The 15,112-nt window shown below is 64.6% G+C and overlaps 1 protein-coding gene across 2 annotated transcripts; it reads left to right on the forward strand.

The window, feature by feature from the left end:
- The first annotated feature begins 3,571 nt into the window (after positions 1-3,571).
- ZBTB42 (zinc finger and BTB domain containing 42) lies at positions 3,572-7,882 on the forward strand. Of its 2 annotated transcripts, none has more exons than XM_070775860.1 (2): positions 3,572-3,767; positions 4,296-7,882. In XM_070775860.1, exon 2 carries the CDS (start codon positions 4,313-4,315, stop codon positions 5,585-5,587), a length of 1,275 nt encoding a protein of 424 aa, XP_070631961.1. In that variant the 5' UTR covers positions 3,572-3,767; positions 4,296-4,312; the 3' UTR covers positions 5,588-7,882. The 2 variants fall into 2 exon arrangements, with proteins under 2 accessions (XP_070631961.1, XP_070631962.1); XM_070775861.1 differs by having other exon boundaries at positions 3,574-3,767; positions 4,474-7,882.
- Positions 7,883-15,112: the final 7,230 nt, after the last annotated feature.

A 15,112-nucleotide genomic window follows, 5' to 3' on the forward strand; every position in this document is an offset into this window, starting at 1 on the left:
CTGAGCACCCAGGGCAGCGTCCGCAGCTGTCCCTTCCTCTTGGGTCTGAAAGAGAAGGACCAGGGACACTTGCTCCTTCGGGAGAGGACGCAAACCTCTGAGCCTCTGCCCTCGACACCCCCACCCTTCCACCCCAGCGAGCTGCCCCAGCGCTGAATGTCCACCCCCAGGCCCCTGTCTGCAGGGGCCAGCGGGGAGGCCTGACCGGTCTGGGCTGCTGGGGCGCCTGACAAGCACTCACCCCCCCAAACCCTCCCCTTGGGCCCTCTCTGGGACCATCCCCCCCACCCCCACCCACCATTCTCCCAGGAGGGCTTTCCTCTGCACCCGCCCCCCCATCCTGGGCTGGCAATGCCAAGGAGAAGGCAGGGAAGCCCTGGTGGCCTCGAGGCGGGCACTGGGGGCCCGGGAGGGCGCCCTCTCCTGGGTCCTCTGGTGACTCGCAGCCGCCCTCGCCATCAGAAGACAGACAGTGTCTTGGCCAGGAGTGTCTCTGTGGTGGTCAAGCCTCCTCGGCCTGGCCTGTGTCCACGCGGTGAGCCCCACAGCCATGCCCTGCAGCATAGCTGGGAGCCGGCCCTACGGCTGGAGCCTCTGCGGGCAGGCCCAGCGCCCTCCTCTGGCCTCCGGAGGGTAAGCAGAGCCCCTCTCCTCTAGAACACCTCCTGCCCACTGCCCCCCAAGCCGAATGTTGCTGCCCTGGCTGAGGCTGGGGCCGCTCAGGAGCCCCCGAGGCAGATGTTGGCCACAAAAACTGCTGCACCGGCCTCCGGGGAGGGTGGCCACCTGCCCCTCCTAGAGCTCAGGGTCCTGATGCCCTGTCACCTCTGCAGCTGCCGGCCCTCGGGCAGGACTCGGGGGCCCGAGGCCTGAGCTGCCTGGTTTCCGCAGCAGCTGCAGGGCGGGGCCTCAAGGCAGCTCCCGGGCCAGATGGCCGCCTGGCTGGCCGTGTCCAGCGACGTTCGGCCCCCACCGTTGCGACAGCCTCCTGCCATCCCTGTGCCTCAGGCCTCGCCAGCCACAGCGGGGATACACAGGCTGGGCCTGCTGGCTGCCGGTGCCCTCTCAGGTGGCCTGGTGTGGCCCCTCCCGGGCCCGAAGGAGGATGTGACTCCAGGAAGACTGGAGACCTTCGGACCAGGAAAACGCAGGGGCCTCTCCCCCTGTCCCCTCCCCTGAGTGATGTCCCTCCTCCCTTAGCCACTCCTACCCAGCACACCCCCAGCCTCTCGCTGGCCGCATCGCCTGCTGCTACGTGGACCCCCTCCGTGCCCTACGACCTCCGTCTGGGCCCCAAGGAGCCCTTTGTCCCACCAGCCAGGCAGGGCAGGCCAGGACACTCTGCCCACCCCAGGGCCTTCTCCCTCGGCCTGGCTGGGGAGCTGTGTGCCTGGGCTGGGCAGGTGGGCACGTCAGAGCACTCAGGATCAGGATGGGGCACCTGTGGGCATTGGACAGACACCTCCACCCTGCTTTCACTCAAGAGACACGACTACACCCCCTGCCTTGTGCCAGGCCAAGTCTCAGCAGCAAGGATCCGGTGGAGAGCGCGGGGTGGCAGGGTCACGTGACACGGGAGCTCCTTGGAGAAGGCGAAGGCCCCAAGAGGAGATCGTGGGACTGGGGACACCTGAGTGGGAGTGATCAAGAAGGCCCACTCCCAGGGGGTGCTGCTGGAGCAGAGACAGGACTGGGGAGGAGCCAGGAAGGGCTCTTGGGGAGACTTGTGTGGAACCTGAGGACTCACGAAAGGCCCCAGGGTCTTGCCGTGTGCTGGGCCCTCCAGTTAATCTCCCCCGTTTGCAGATGAGAATATTAAGGTCTGGAGAGGTTAAGGGTCATGCCCAAGGTTGGAAGGGGGTAGAGGCAGGGCTCTGAGCAAGACTCCGAGAGGCAGTCCCCTCTGGGTTCACTCTGACCTGACTTGAAATCAGCTGCCCAAGCTGGGGTGGGGGCGGGGCGTGGAAGTGAAGGAAGGGGCTGACCTCCTCAGGAAGGGGTCCCCAGAGTGCCTGGGCCTTGGGAGCCAGGGCAGTCTTGCTGGCTCTGAGCACAGTGCAAGTCCAGGGTACCAAGCCAAAGACCGCTGAATTTAGGAAATAAAAATGCAAGCTGCCTGGTGAAATCTGAATTTCAGATAAACAAGTAATAGATTTTAGTATAAGAATGTGTCTTTCCTTCCCTCGGACTTTAAGTCCTAACTGTGGTGGGCCCCAGGGCCTCTGGTCACTCTTCAGGCCCCCAGCCCACCAGAGTTTAAATAGGACCCCTGGAGCCCCACCCCTACCCTCATCTCACAGCCAGGAACCCCCCCGCCCAGGGGTCCTGGCCTCCCAAGAGCGTGGCTGGGGGGCTCCCCACCGCGTCTTGCTGCCTCTTTGCCCTTGTGTACCTGGCTGGCGGGGGTCCTGCCTTTGTAATCCAGCACCCCCGACACCACCCCTGCTTCTAGTCAAGGCCTCCTTTCTACTGCGCTGAACCCCACCCCTGCCCACCCTCTATCTCCCGGGGTTCTGGGCTGTGCAGGTGAGAATGCAGGAGACGCTGCCGGACTTGGATCCTGGTTCAACAACTGACTGCCTGCTGTGTGGCCCTGGCGCCTTCGGAACCAAAACCAGTGTGATAATCCGAGTGCCTCACTAAACCAACAGGGCTGCTGGGATAGCTGAGCAGCGGTCCACAGCGCCTCCATCCTGCTCTGTAAAGGCAGCTGGGAAAAGACTGCCAGCCAACAGTCACCCCCGCCCCGGGGGTCCCAGTCTCTCCAAGCTCATTGCTCTGTTTTTCTCAGGCTCCTTCCTTAACCCAGGACCTAGGTGTCCCTCACACCTTCACGTGGCCTTGCGCCTGAAAGGCCAGCTCAACCCCTTCAAGGCGTCGCCTCTCCCTGAGCACTCCCCGCTCCCCCCTCCCAGCCCCCGGCCGGGCTCTGGGCTTTGGGTGCAGTTCCCTCTCTCTCCATCACCGCGATAGTCCCCTCACCCCATCACGCCTTCTGGGACCGACACGGTCCCCAAGGCTCAGAGCTCCGTGCACCTGGCTCCCATCAGAGGCTGCGCTGGGTCTGCTGAGAGGATGAGAGTGCCCAGTTTTGGAATACCAAGGCTGAGAACCCGCCCAAGCGTCTGGAAAAGGGGCCCAGCTAAATTAAATTCAATACGAGGCTTTCAACGAAAGGGGGTGTCATCTTCTGAATATATACGACTCCCCCCGCCCCCTCCTCCATCCCAGGGCGGGCACCCCCCGAGGTGGCGGCGCGTCCCGGCTGCGCCTTCGGGAGACTGGCGCTGGCGCCGGCTGGAAGAGGAGCTGGTCCTCGGAAGGGGTCTCTTAACAGACGGGCGCAGTTGGGACCCCATGGGGGGGACCCCGAGGATGAAGCGGCAAGTATCGCGAGAGAGCCCCCTCCCCCGCCGCGTCCCGCGTCCCCTCCCACCCCAGCGCCCCAGATGGCGGCGCGCGGGGCCCGGCCGGGCGGGGCGGACAGGGAAGGGGCGGCGTGGGTGACCTCAGCGGTTCCGCCGCTCCGGGAAGTCGCCTCGGCCCGCCCCCTCCAGCCCCCGCCCCGAGTTTCGCTCTCTCCGGGGCGGGGCAAGCGGCGAGTGCTGCCGGGCCAGCCAAGTTGGAGCGCGCCCCGCCCGGCGCCCTCCCCGTCCCCGCGCCCTCCCCGCCGGGGCGCGCTGCCCGCAGCTCCGCACGCGCCGGGGCGGCACCGGGGAGGGCGCGCGGCGCGGGAAGCGGCCGGAGAGGAGCTCGGGGTGACGGAGGTGAGCGCGGGGGGCGGGCGCCGGGCATTGCCCGCCCCGCCTGCCGGCCCGCTCCCCGCGGTCGCGCTGCCTTAAATGGGGCCCCGCGGCGGCGGCGGCGGCAGCATCTGGCGGGCCGAGCGGCAGCTGGAGGCGGCGCGGAGGCGCGGACCAGGGGCGGCGGCGGCGGCGCGGCGACTCGGGCGTCGGGGGACGCGGCCGGCGGCCGCCCCAGAGTGAAGTTCAGGGGCGCCCGCGCGGGGAGGGGCGCCCCGGGCGGAGACGCGCGCAGGTTCGCGCGGCTCCGGCCCCCTCCGCTGGCGCCCCGGGACCCGCCCCCGCGGCGGAGCAGCTCCTGTTTACTTTCGATCGAGTTTTTCCTGCTCGGGGCAGGTGCCCAGGGCTGCTCCGGGCGGGCAGTCGCGCGCGGCGCCCCGCGCCCCTCTCCCCGCGCTGCCCGCACTCGGGAAGGGCTGGTCGGGCGCCTGGGGGGCGAGTGGCGGCCGCGGCGTCTCCAGGCGCGCTCACGGGCGTCCCGTTTGTGCCCAGGTGATGACCGCGGCGGCATGGAGTTCCCGGAGCACGGCGGGCGGCTGCTGGGCCGCCTGAGGCAGCAGCGCGAGCTGGGCTTCCTGTGCGACTGCACCGTGCTCGTGGGCGACGCGCGCTTCCCGGCCCACCGCGCTGTGCTGGCCGCGTGCAGCGTCTACTTCCATCTCTTCTACAGGGACCAGCCCTCGGGCAGCCGCGACACGGTGCGGCTCAACGGCGACATCGTTACGGCTCCTGCCTTCGGCCGTCTGCTGGACTTCATGTATGAGGGCCGCTTGGACCTGCGCAGCCTGCCGGTCGAGGACGTCCTGGCCGCCGCCAGCTACCTGCACATGTACGACATCGTCAAGGTCTGCAAGAACAGGCTCCGCGAGAAGGAGCGCGCGCTGCCCCCGGAGACGCCCGCCCCTGGGGCAGAGCCACCGGTTCGGCCTCCGGGCCCTCTGTCTGCCTGGGCCCCCGCGCCCTGTCCAGCCTCTCTGAAGGCCAGGCTCCCTCCCGCTGGGCCAAAGGCCACCCGCCCTCCGCCCGCACCGGGACCTCTCCCCTGGCAGACGCCTGGAGAATCAGACGGGGCCCTGGACCTGTCGCTGAAGCCCGGCCCGAGGCGGCCGCCCGTCCGCCCACCCTGCGCCCTTCAGACCGCCCCCTGCCGCCAGAAGCAGCCTGGGGCCCAGCCGGTGGTGAAGGAGGAGCCAGACTCCGAGTCCGAGCGGGAGGACGGCAGCAGCAGCCCTCGGAGCGCCCACAGCCCCCTGCGGCCCCCCGGTGTTCCCGCGGCGGAGCCCCTGGTCGGGGGCTTGGGGCCGCTGCCGGTCCGCGGGGTGGGCAGCGGGGCGCCGGGGCCCGAGGCGGAGCGGGGGGAGCTGGAGGCCGCGTTGCGGCCGAGCGGGCGCCTCTGCCTCTGCCCGCTGTGCGGCAAGCTGTTCCCCGGCGCCCACGTGCTGCAGCCGCACCTCAGCGCCCACTTCCGCGAGCGGGACGGCGGCCGCGCGCGGCTCTCACCCGACGGGGCGGCACCCACGTGCCCACTCTGCAGGAAGACCTTCTCTTGCACGTACACGCTGAAGAGGCACGAGCGCACGCACTCGGGCGAGAAGCCCTACACGTGTGTGCAGTGCGGCAAGAGCTTCCAGTATTCGCACAACCTGAGCCGCCACGCCGTGGTGCACACACGCGAGAAGCCGCACGCTTGCCGCTGGTGCGAGCGCCGCTTCACGCAGTCGGGGGACCTCTACCGCCACGTCCGCAAGTTCCACTGTGGCCTGGTCAAGTCCCTGCTGGTGTGAGGGCCGGCGGAGGGGCCGACGGAGGGGTCGAGGGAGCGTGAGGGCCGCCGGAGGGGCCGAGTGGGTGTGAGGGCCGCGGAGGGGCCGAGGGACATGACGCCCGGAGCTCAGCAGGAGAAGCCCCCAGGGCTGGGCCGGCCCAGCAGAAGGAACCCTGCTGCCCTGGGAAAATGGCCCCAGACTTGGACAGCCCTCCTCCAGACTTGGCCCTCCGTGCCAGCTCACTCTTGTCCCTGGACCGGCCCTGACCAGACACTGAACTCCATCCAGTCTGTGAGCTCCTCTCTCCAGCCTGTCCCAAGGAGTGTCCGAAGGGCCCAAAGGGCCCAGCCTCCCCAGCGAGAGGAGGCCAGCTGACCCTCCTCCCAGGCTTTCCTGACCACCCCACGGGCAGGCTTGGGGGCACCCTGTGAGCCTGGCACTGCGCTTGGTGAAGGATGCCCACTCACAGATGCTGTCAGTGTGAGTCCCAACGGGAGCTCGGACGGAACAGACCACTCCTGACGGGTGGCAGTGGGAACCCCTGCGGGGCGCCCCTGGGCACAGTGAGCGCCAGCAGGGCCCTCAGGGCACAGCTGGTGTCCCAGGGGTGCGGCCCCAGCAGGAACCCGGATGGCAGCAGCAGAACCAGCTGGGGGCAGAGGGCTGCAGAGTTGCGGGCGCTGGGGAGGGAGGCAGGTCCTCCGGAGCTCTGGTCCTGCCCACACCGCAACGCAGGGCGGAGAGTGGGGTTTGGAAACATTTCTCTAGATACAGGAGCTTCTGGAGGTTGCCAGATGTTGGTGTGTGGTTGCTGGGCCGTGCCACTCCCCTGCCTGAGCACAGGGACCAGTGTGCCTCCTGGCCTCCCCAGGGGGGTGCCGAGGGGGGCTGGGAATGCAGCCCCCCGCCTGGAGTATTCCTGACCCTGAAAGTCACCTCTCCACCTGATCGTGGTCTCCCTGGAGCTACTGGTCATTGCCAGGGTGCTGTAGGGGGACCAGAGGCTGCAGTTTGGATCAGAGCCAGGTGGGCAGAGTTTTCTTTCCCTACGGGGAGTGGGGGGGGTCTGGGTGAAAGCAGGCATTGCTTGGGGCAGGGTGGGGGGAAGGCATGTGGCCTCCAGGCAGCGGCCACAGGACCCCACACACCGCTTGCAGAGGCTGATGCTCCTAAAACACAGAAGGCTGCTGATTTTGTGCTTGGTGGAGGCACTCCGCCTCGTCTGCCTGCTCCCTGGGCAGGTCTCGCTGCTGGGTCCCAGTGGGTGGGCAGAGGTGGGGCCGCCCCAGGTTCTGGGGGTCTTGAAGGCGGCAGAGCCGCCCAAACTCCTAGTTTCCCCAGAGCGTGGGCTCTTTCTGCTGTGACCGGAAGTGGTGCTGAGGTCCGAGTTCAAGTTTTAAATTATTGCTCGGCTCCTGACAACACTTGATGTCGTATTTATTCGTTTGCCTGATCTGGAGTGAGAAGACTGTTGGCTTTTGCAGCAGGTGGGCAGGCGGGGGCCATCCCCCAGCAGGCCCTCAGCCCTCCTGGTGTGTGGGCAAGCTGGCCTGTGGACCAGAGAGAGAACCGGGGGAAGGGGACCCTGCTTCTGAGTGTCCTGGCTCCCGGCCCTGCACCTCTCGAAGGGCTGGTGGGACCGCACGCATGGGTAATGTGCTCCATGATCGGATTTCCATGTGTGAGTGTGTGTGTGTGAGTGTGTGTGCGGTGTGAGACAGAGAGTCTGCCTGTGTGGGCATCTGTGTCCAGCAAAGGCGGGGCCCGAGCCGGACCAGCATCCGAGCCCCCGCCCCAGCGGGCAGTGGGGAGATGAAGCCTCAGCCTTGGTTTTCCCCACGGGGTTTCCACTGGGGAAGAAATTTATTTTCCTGGGGCAGGAAGCCAGCCTGTCCTGAGTTATCAACACTGGATTCATTGTCTTCTGCAAACAGTTACTGTGAAGTTGATGTACAGAGAAGTGGTCAGTTTTATGTTTAACAACTGACACAGTTCAGATAAAATATATATATATATATATATACATACACACACACACATGTATTTAAGACACTAACCGTGTGGGATTGTGTCACGGAGGCGTGTGTAGAGAGACCTTACTGGGGGTGCCTGCTGTGTGGGGCCCTCCTAGATGGCCCAGCCTCCCGCCCCTTGGGCGCCGCTGCCCCTGGGTGGGGGGGGGGTCCTCCGTGTGCCCAGAGGACAGTCGTTGGCGCTCAGCGGGAGGACTTCTGGCATGTGCCCGCCTGCTGTGACAGTCTCCTCCCCGTGCACGTCGTCGTCTCAGTGGTAATAAAGCCCACCCCAGGTGGAGATGGCCGTGGTTGTTCCTGGGGACACCAGTGCGAGTGGGAGTCGGAAGTGCCGCTGGTCTTCAGGAGGACCCAGGTGTGCAGTGGGCACTCTGGGAGCCCTGTCCTGGGTGCCACCTGCCATGTCTCCTGGGCGCAGGGGGCTGCAGCATGCTGTGTACCGGTGATGGACCCTCTTTCCCCAGATTGTGACCTCGCCCCCACCCCGAATCCTGGGGAGCAGGCTGCAGGCTGGGACCTGGTGAGGCGGCTGGTGGCCTCACCTGGTGCGGGCTGCCTCCTGAGGCCCTCAGCCCTCTGGGTCTGGGTCTCGGCCCCTGCTCCAGAGGCGGTCCCCATCTGCCCCCCCTCACCCTGTGCCTCTCCCCTCCCTCCACACCCTGTTTGTACACCCCTGCCTCCCGCTGGGCGGGACCTACCCTCACGAGGCGAGCAAGGCTGGGCGGGGGTCTCGCGCCCGCCACCCCCACCTCCACCCTGTGGCACCCAGCTTGATCTCGGGACGGCTGAGTGGGACCGGGTCGGGCGAGTCAGGCTGGACAGGCTTGACCGCTGGGGTTTCTAGGACCCCTGAGCCAGCTCCAGCTGATGGCAGGGCTGATGGGCAGTCTGCATGGGCATTCCAGCCCCCTCCCCACACAGGGGCCTGAAACTGGCTTCCCTGAGCCCCATCGCCGGGCCTGGGGCACACAGCCTGATGTGTGTCCCTGGCCGTAACACCCAGCAGGAAGAGCTGAGACGGACCCTGGAGGGGGTGGGTCTGGGGGCCTCGCTTGCTGAGAGGACCCCAGAGGCTGGCCGGGTGAACTGGTGCCGGGAGGACTGGGTCCTGGGCCTTCGAGGCCTTCCCAGCCCGGACCCTGAGTGCACGCGTCCTTGCTTCTGGGAGGTGGCACCTGCACCTCCCCTGCCCAGCCCAGCCTGCTTCTCAAGGAGCCTTCCTCCTGGACTGGAGCCACTGTCCTGCAGGGAGGCCCTGCCCTGTTCCCAGCTGGGCCCGTGACTCAGCCCAGGCCTTCTCAGAACCCAGAGGAGGCTGTTGCTGTGCCAACCCGGGCAGGGCAAGAGGGCAGTCAGAAGGTACCTGGAGGGGGATGCTGACCAGGATGGGCTTCCGGGACCCCTCCTGCCAGCCCGGCTCTGCCCAGCTGAGCTCACACTCTGCCCCCGTGCCCATCATTGAAGCTGCTACCCCCATGCCTGGGGGGAGCATCTAGCCTAAAGCACATGAAGGGAGGGGCCTGGCTGGCCTGCAGTCGCAGAGCCAGTGGGTGGCAAACCCAGGCGCTCCTACAAACCTCAGCTGATGCTGCCCTGCTGGTGCTGGGCGCTGCCCCTCCCCCTTGGCGCAGTGGCACTAGAGGCAGTGTCAAGGACAGGACTCTGGGCCAAGAGACGTCCGCACTACCACCAGCGGGGCGGGCACTCAGGACCCTCCAGGAGCGCATGGCACAGGTGCCCCAGGCCGCAGGCCGCCCTGCAGAGGTGGCAGTGTGAGGGACCATGTGTGAGTGGGTGCAGATGTGTGGTGCCCAGGGTGCCCCAGGGAAGCTGCCAGCTTTGAGGCAGGGAGCGCCCAGGACAGGTCCAGCCAGCCTCGGGTCCCCCTCCCCAGCTTCCTCTGCCCCCCGCCCCGGGCTCAGCTATCTCCCTGCCCCAGGCCTCGCCGCTCCCAGCACTCGTTCCCGCTGGTGAGTGAGGTCCACCTTCAGATCCTCAGGACAGATGCACAGGCTTCTGGCCCACCGTCTCCATCCCAGCCTGGGTGGGTGGGCTGTCCAGCCTCTGCCAGGTCCCCTGGCCCGACACTGCTCACGCTTTTCCACAGCCCCGAGCCCGCCCGGCCACCGTCACTGGCATCGTCACAGTGCCTCCCCTCCATGCCCCCTGCTCCGCATCCAAGGTCACCTCCACCCACCCTTAAGGCAGGGCCCCACAGGACCCCCCATCGAGCCCAGTTTCCAAGCGGAGGGCCTGGTGCTGAGCAGCCACAAGCCGAGGAGGGGCGGAGACGGTGCAGCCCCCCAGCGGCATGGCTGTCTGTGCCCCTCCTGTGCTGCCCCCGGCCCGTCGCCTCCCCCCACCTGCTCAGAAGAACAGATGTCTGCGCCCTCCCCACCTGGCCCGGCCACCTGGCCTCCCAGCACCTGCCCCCAGGTCCCGTCCTCTCCTGCCTCTGAACCCTCGCGGGGGAACAGGCACCGTGGCAGACAGCTGCTGAGGGGAGCCTGGGCACGGCCAGCGGGCATGCCAGCGGCACTGCAGCTGACGATGCCAACAGGGAGGAAGGCGCAGGGCTTGGCCCCGGGGCTCCCCAGAGCAGGGGAGCGCGTTCCCAGGGTGCTGGCCGTGGCGGGGGGTGTGGGGCCTGCCGGCACTTGGAGGAGCGTCACTTTCGGGTCCCAGGCCTCCTGGGCCACCATGCCCCCGGCCTGCCTCCTCCCTCCTGCAGCCGCCCCTACCCAGCCCTGGGGGGCTGTGGAGGGTGGGAGGTGGTGGGCAAACCCCAGCAACCGCAGAGGAGTCCAGGGATGGCTGATTGGAGGGCCAGGACCCGGCGGGGACAGTTCAGAGAGGAAACCCACTGCTCTGACTCGATGTCCAGGCTGCCCGGCCCCAGCTCCAGCTGGGCCAGCAGGTAGCCCCGTAGAGAAGTCTGGCTCTGGGGCAACCAGAGCCCGCCTCCCTGAGCTGGGATTCAAATGGGTTCATTTTCACCAGTTGGGACAGAAATCTGTGTGCAGAGAAAGCCCATTTCCTTGCCTTCTTCAGCAGACAGGTGGGGCCTCAAAAACTAGGTTCTGGAGCCAATTCCAGTGTGAGCGCGTGTGCCCATGCGCATGCATGCATGAACGTGCGTTGTGCGGGTGTGCGTGTGTGTGCACGTGTGTGCACCTGTTTATACGTGTGTGCACGTGTGTGTGCACGTGTGTGTGCGTGCGTGTGTGTCTTGGGGGGAAGGTGTTCCCACCCCTCCAACAAGCAGTGCTCCAGTACCAGCTGGGTGGTACAACTCAATCCCATTCTGACACTGTCTACCCAGACAAAGCTCAGACCCACATTTAAGGGCTCAGTCCCACAAGACAGTCCTGCCCCCAATTCTGATGCTAGTCCCAAGCCCGGGTTGTCCCCTGTACCGCTAACACTTGGGTTATGGAGCAGAGGCTCCCCTGACCCCAGGAAAACAGTTTATTACATCCTTGGCTTATAAAGAAAAAGGATATAATTCAGGATCAGCCAGAGGGTTCCTGGGGCGAGCTGTAGGAGCAGGTATGAGCTTCCAAGCCCCCTCTGGTTGAACCACTCGCCCTGAACCTCCATGGGCTGACCAGCCGGGACGCCCCGAACCCCGTCCTGTGGGGGCTTCCTGGAGGCTTTGTGCCTGGGTGCATTGATTAGGTCACTGACCGTGGGTGATCAAGTCTGTCGCTGGCTCCCTGCCCCCGAGAGGTCAGGGGGCGGGGCTGTCACGCCTGGTGGTCCTCCCGGCAGCTGTCCCCACCCTCAGGGGCCTCCAGTCACCTCCTTCACAGGAAACAGGTGACAGCTTGATGGGTTTCTTCACGCAGGAAACGCTGAGGGTTTCGGGGGCTCTGTGCCAGAGACAGGAACGAAGACCAAGTATGTATGTGTGTTTTTTTGGTTGTGCCTGCCATGTGGCTTGTGAGATCTCAGTTCCCTGACCAGGGACTGAACTCGGGCTCCGGGCAGTGAGACCGCAGTCCTAGCCCCTGGCCTGCCTGGGATTCCCTGTATTTCTCACTGTGAATCGTGAACCGCAGCCTGGCGTCTGTCTCTACTGGTACTGCTGGTTGGCTGGCACTGCCCTCACACAGCACCGCGGGGGCCTGGACCACGGGCATCGCCGCTCACCCCTGGAGCCTGGGACCCCGGATCCAGGAGCACAGGCCCGGCTCCCCGTGAGGCCTGTCTCCGTGGGGTGCAGATGCCGTGTCCTCACGTGGGAGCCCCTCTGTGCCTGTCTCTGTCCTCACCTCCTCTTAGAGGGTCTCCAGTCAGACTGGACGAGGGCCCACCCTGGGACCCCAGTTCACGCTCATCACCTCTTCAGAGACGCCGTCTCCAGAAGCAGTGACGCTTGAGCTCTGGGGTCAGGGTCTGCACGATCTGAATTTGGGGGCACAGTCCAGCCCATACCTTTGGTGTTTCAGAGGGGCATGCAGGCTGGCGGACCCTGGCCTAGGAGCGGGGAGGCTCAGACCCCAGCCTGGCCCTGTCTGGATCCAGACGAGCCACCGCAGTCTTCTTGGAGGTGAAGTTTGTTGGTGTTTCCGTTTTGCCCTTCAGCCCACAGGCCGCGGGCTGCAAGGCACTCAGAGCCACAGCTCTGGGCACGCTGCCCTCCCCAGGAGCCCACAGGCCAAACCCTGTTCTGCCCACACCCTCCCCAGGGGCCACAGCCCTTAAACTCCCCCGCCCGAGGTGCCCGCACGGGTTCCATTTCCTCGCAGGGGGCGCAGACGGACCTTTTCTCCTATCAGCCCCCACCAGCCGGCCGGGAATGGAGGCACCTGTCTCCCCATCACTCCTCATAAGACCCCAGCCCGCTCGGGGCGCAGGCGTCCAGGTAAAGCCCCTCCCTTCCTCACGCCTCTGGGCTCTCGGCCCACCTCCCCCCTCCATCTCCCCCTCCAGGTGCCAAGGCCCCGAAGACTCAACCTTGTGCAAGAAATGCAGCCAGCACCCCGCCCTGGGCTCCCAGGCCTCTTCCCTGCCCCCTCAGCCCCACCCCCACCTCCATCACCACCAGTAAGGGCATCTGCTCCCGGACTCCTTCCCTCACCCCTGGCCTGATCCGGCTGCAGTAATAATTCAGCCTTGCAGGTATGAACCCACCAAACGTGTCACCTCCTCACCACGCCTCCCCCTGCCTCCCTCTCTGTTCACTGCCCCTGCCCAGGCCTTGAGCCACTGACCCTCTTTTTTGATCAAAGCCCAGGGTAAAACTGGAACCTGGGCAGCTGTAAGTGTTCCCTTCACTGTGGAGTCCTTCAAAAAGGCAGGGCTGATGGCTCCAGGACTCGTGAGCATCTACCTGACCGCCTCCCGTTTCATAACAGAGATGCCAGCGAGCCTCACGGTCTGCAGCACTGGGGCAGCATGGCTACACTGCCCCTCAGTTCAGTCGCTCAGTCGTGTCCGGCTCTGCGACCATGGACTGCAGCACGCCAGGCCTCCCTGTCCATCACCAACGCCTGGAGCTCACTCAAACTCATGTCCATTGAGTCGGTGATGCCATCCAACCATCTCATCCTCTGTGGTCCCCTTCTCCTCCTGCCTTCAATCTTTCCCGGCATCAGGGTCTTTACCAATGACTCAGTTCTTCACATCAGGTGGCCAAAGTATTAGAGTTTCAGCTTCAGCATTGGTCCTTCCGATGAATATTCAGGACTGATTTCCTTTAGAATTGATTGGTTGGATCTCCTTGCAGTCCAAGGGACTCTCAAGAGTCTTCTCCAACACTGCAGCTCAAAAGCAGCAATTCTTCGGCACTCAGCTTTCTTTGTAGCCCAACTCTCACATCCATACATGACTACTGGAAAAACCACAGTTTGGACTAGACAGATCTTTGTTGGCAAAGTGATGTGTCTACTTCTTAATATGCCGTCCCCTACCCCCATGGAAAGCAGTGAGAAATTCTGGGCCAAAAAAAAAAAAAAAAAGGTGTGTTTAGAGTAACAGTCGGAAGGCACCGGAGAGCGAGTGAAGCAGAGCCTGGGCAGGAGCCTAGCTTTGAACAACAAACACTGCAACCAGCCGGACGTGTGTGTTTGTGGCTGCAGGGACACCAGATACGTCCCAAGGGAAGACACACACATAAATGGCTGAGAAGCTCGTGCAAGAGCGTGAAACTCACAAAACCACAGTGAGCCGTCACCACACCCCGTCCTGAAAGTCGGTGACCGACACCACCGAGTGTGGGTGGAGACGTGGAGCAACCAGAGCACCCCCACACTGCACGGAAGACGGACTGAGCTTCTTACTAAGATCAACATGCGCCCACCATTGGAGGAAGCGATGCCGCTCCAGAGCGTGGCCCAGGAGAGCTGACGCACGAGTGTACAAAGGGGCCTGACTCAGATGTTCACACTGGGGCTTCCCTGGCAGGCCAGGGGATGGGACTCGGCACTTCCACTGCAGAGCGCGTGGCTTCAATCCCTAGTTCGGCAACCTAGAGTCCACATCCCTCGAGGCACAGCCAAAGTATTAAAAATTTTAAAAGCCTTAAAAAAATGTTCACAGTGGCTTTCCCATATTACGTGGAAACTAGATATGGCCTGAACGTCCGTGAATGTGACCGCTGCACACTCACACCACACGGTGAAACAGACCCAAAGGGAACCGGCGAGCAAGGCGCGCCGTGGGTGGACGTCAGCGTTCCCAGGGGAGGAGGCGGATGGGGTGCGCGATGCCTGCCAGGAGCTCCAGGGCAGGCAGAGCTGTCCGGGGGAAGCCGCAGGAGGGCAGCTGGGCAGAGGAGGGCAGGCCAGGCAGGACACCGGGCACGTGCGGTGACAGGCATTTCCAGCTTCATGTGGGGGTGTGCCATGCAGGTGCAGCCATTTGTCAAGATTTACAATTTTTTGTGTGTGTCTTTCCGCGCACGTGCTGTTAAGACTGCAAGACAGTTGTGGGAAAACAAGGGCAGTTGGGGGTCTGGACACGAAGAGAACGGTGGAAGGACGGGTCGCTGAGACCCATGATGGGGCAGGGAGTTCACTGCACCGCTGTATCTGAGACTTCATGAAACAGATGTTTAGGGGGGAAAAAAAGAAAAAACGCAGTACACAGGTACATTCTGCATCAGCCTGGCGAAGCTGACAGCCTGGCTGGACCCAGGCGTTCTAGGAGTCTGCCCTACAGATAAGTGCACACGAGTGCCAGGTGACTGACGTGCGAGTCTTCCTCAGAACCTCGTTCGTGCAGCAAGCTGCTGTAAAAGGCTTCGATGTCCAGGGGCAGGGACCGGGTTAGTGACACCACGGCCCGCACAGTGGACAGAATACGTCACAGCTACGGAGTGGAGGCACCCCGTGTGGGTCAGGGTGATCTCCGCACCGAGAGGTGAACCTAGGAAGTGCGGAGAGGCGCTGGGCCACCCTCTCTGCGTAACTACAGGGCACCTTCTGTGCACGGGGGCATCGCCGGGGCGTGTATAAAATCTCTGGAAGGATACTCAAATAGCTAACTTGGGAGTTTGGATCACTCA

This window comes from Bos indicus, chromosome 21 (genome assembly GCF_029378745.1).
Source record: "Bos indicus isolate NIAB-ARS_2022 breed Sahiwal x Tharparkar chromosome 21, NIAB-ARS_B.indTharparkar_mat_pri_1.0, whole genome shotgun sequence".
Classification (NCBI taxonomy): Eukaryota; Metazoa; Chordata; class Mammalia; order Artiodactyla; family Bovidae; genus Bos; species Bos indicus.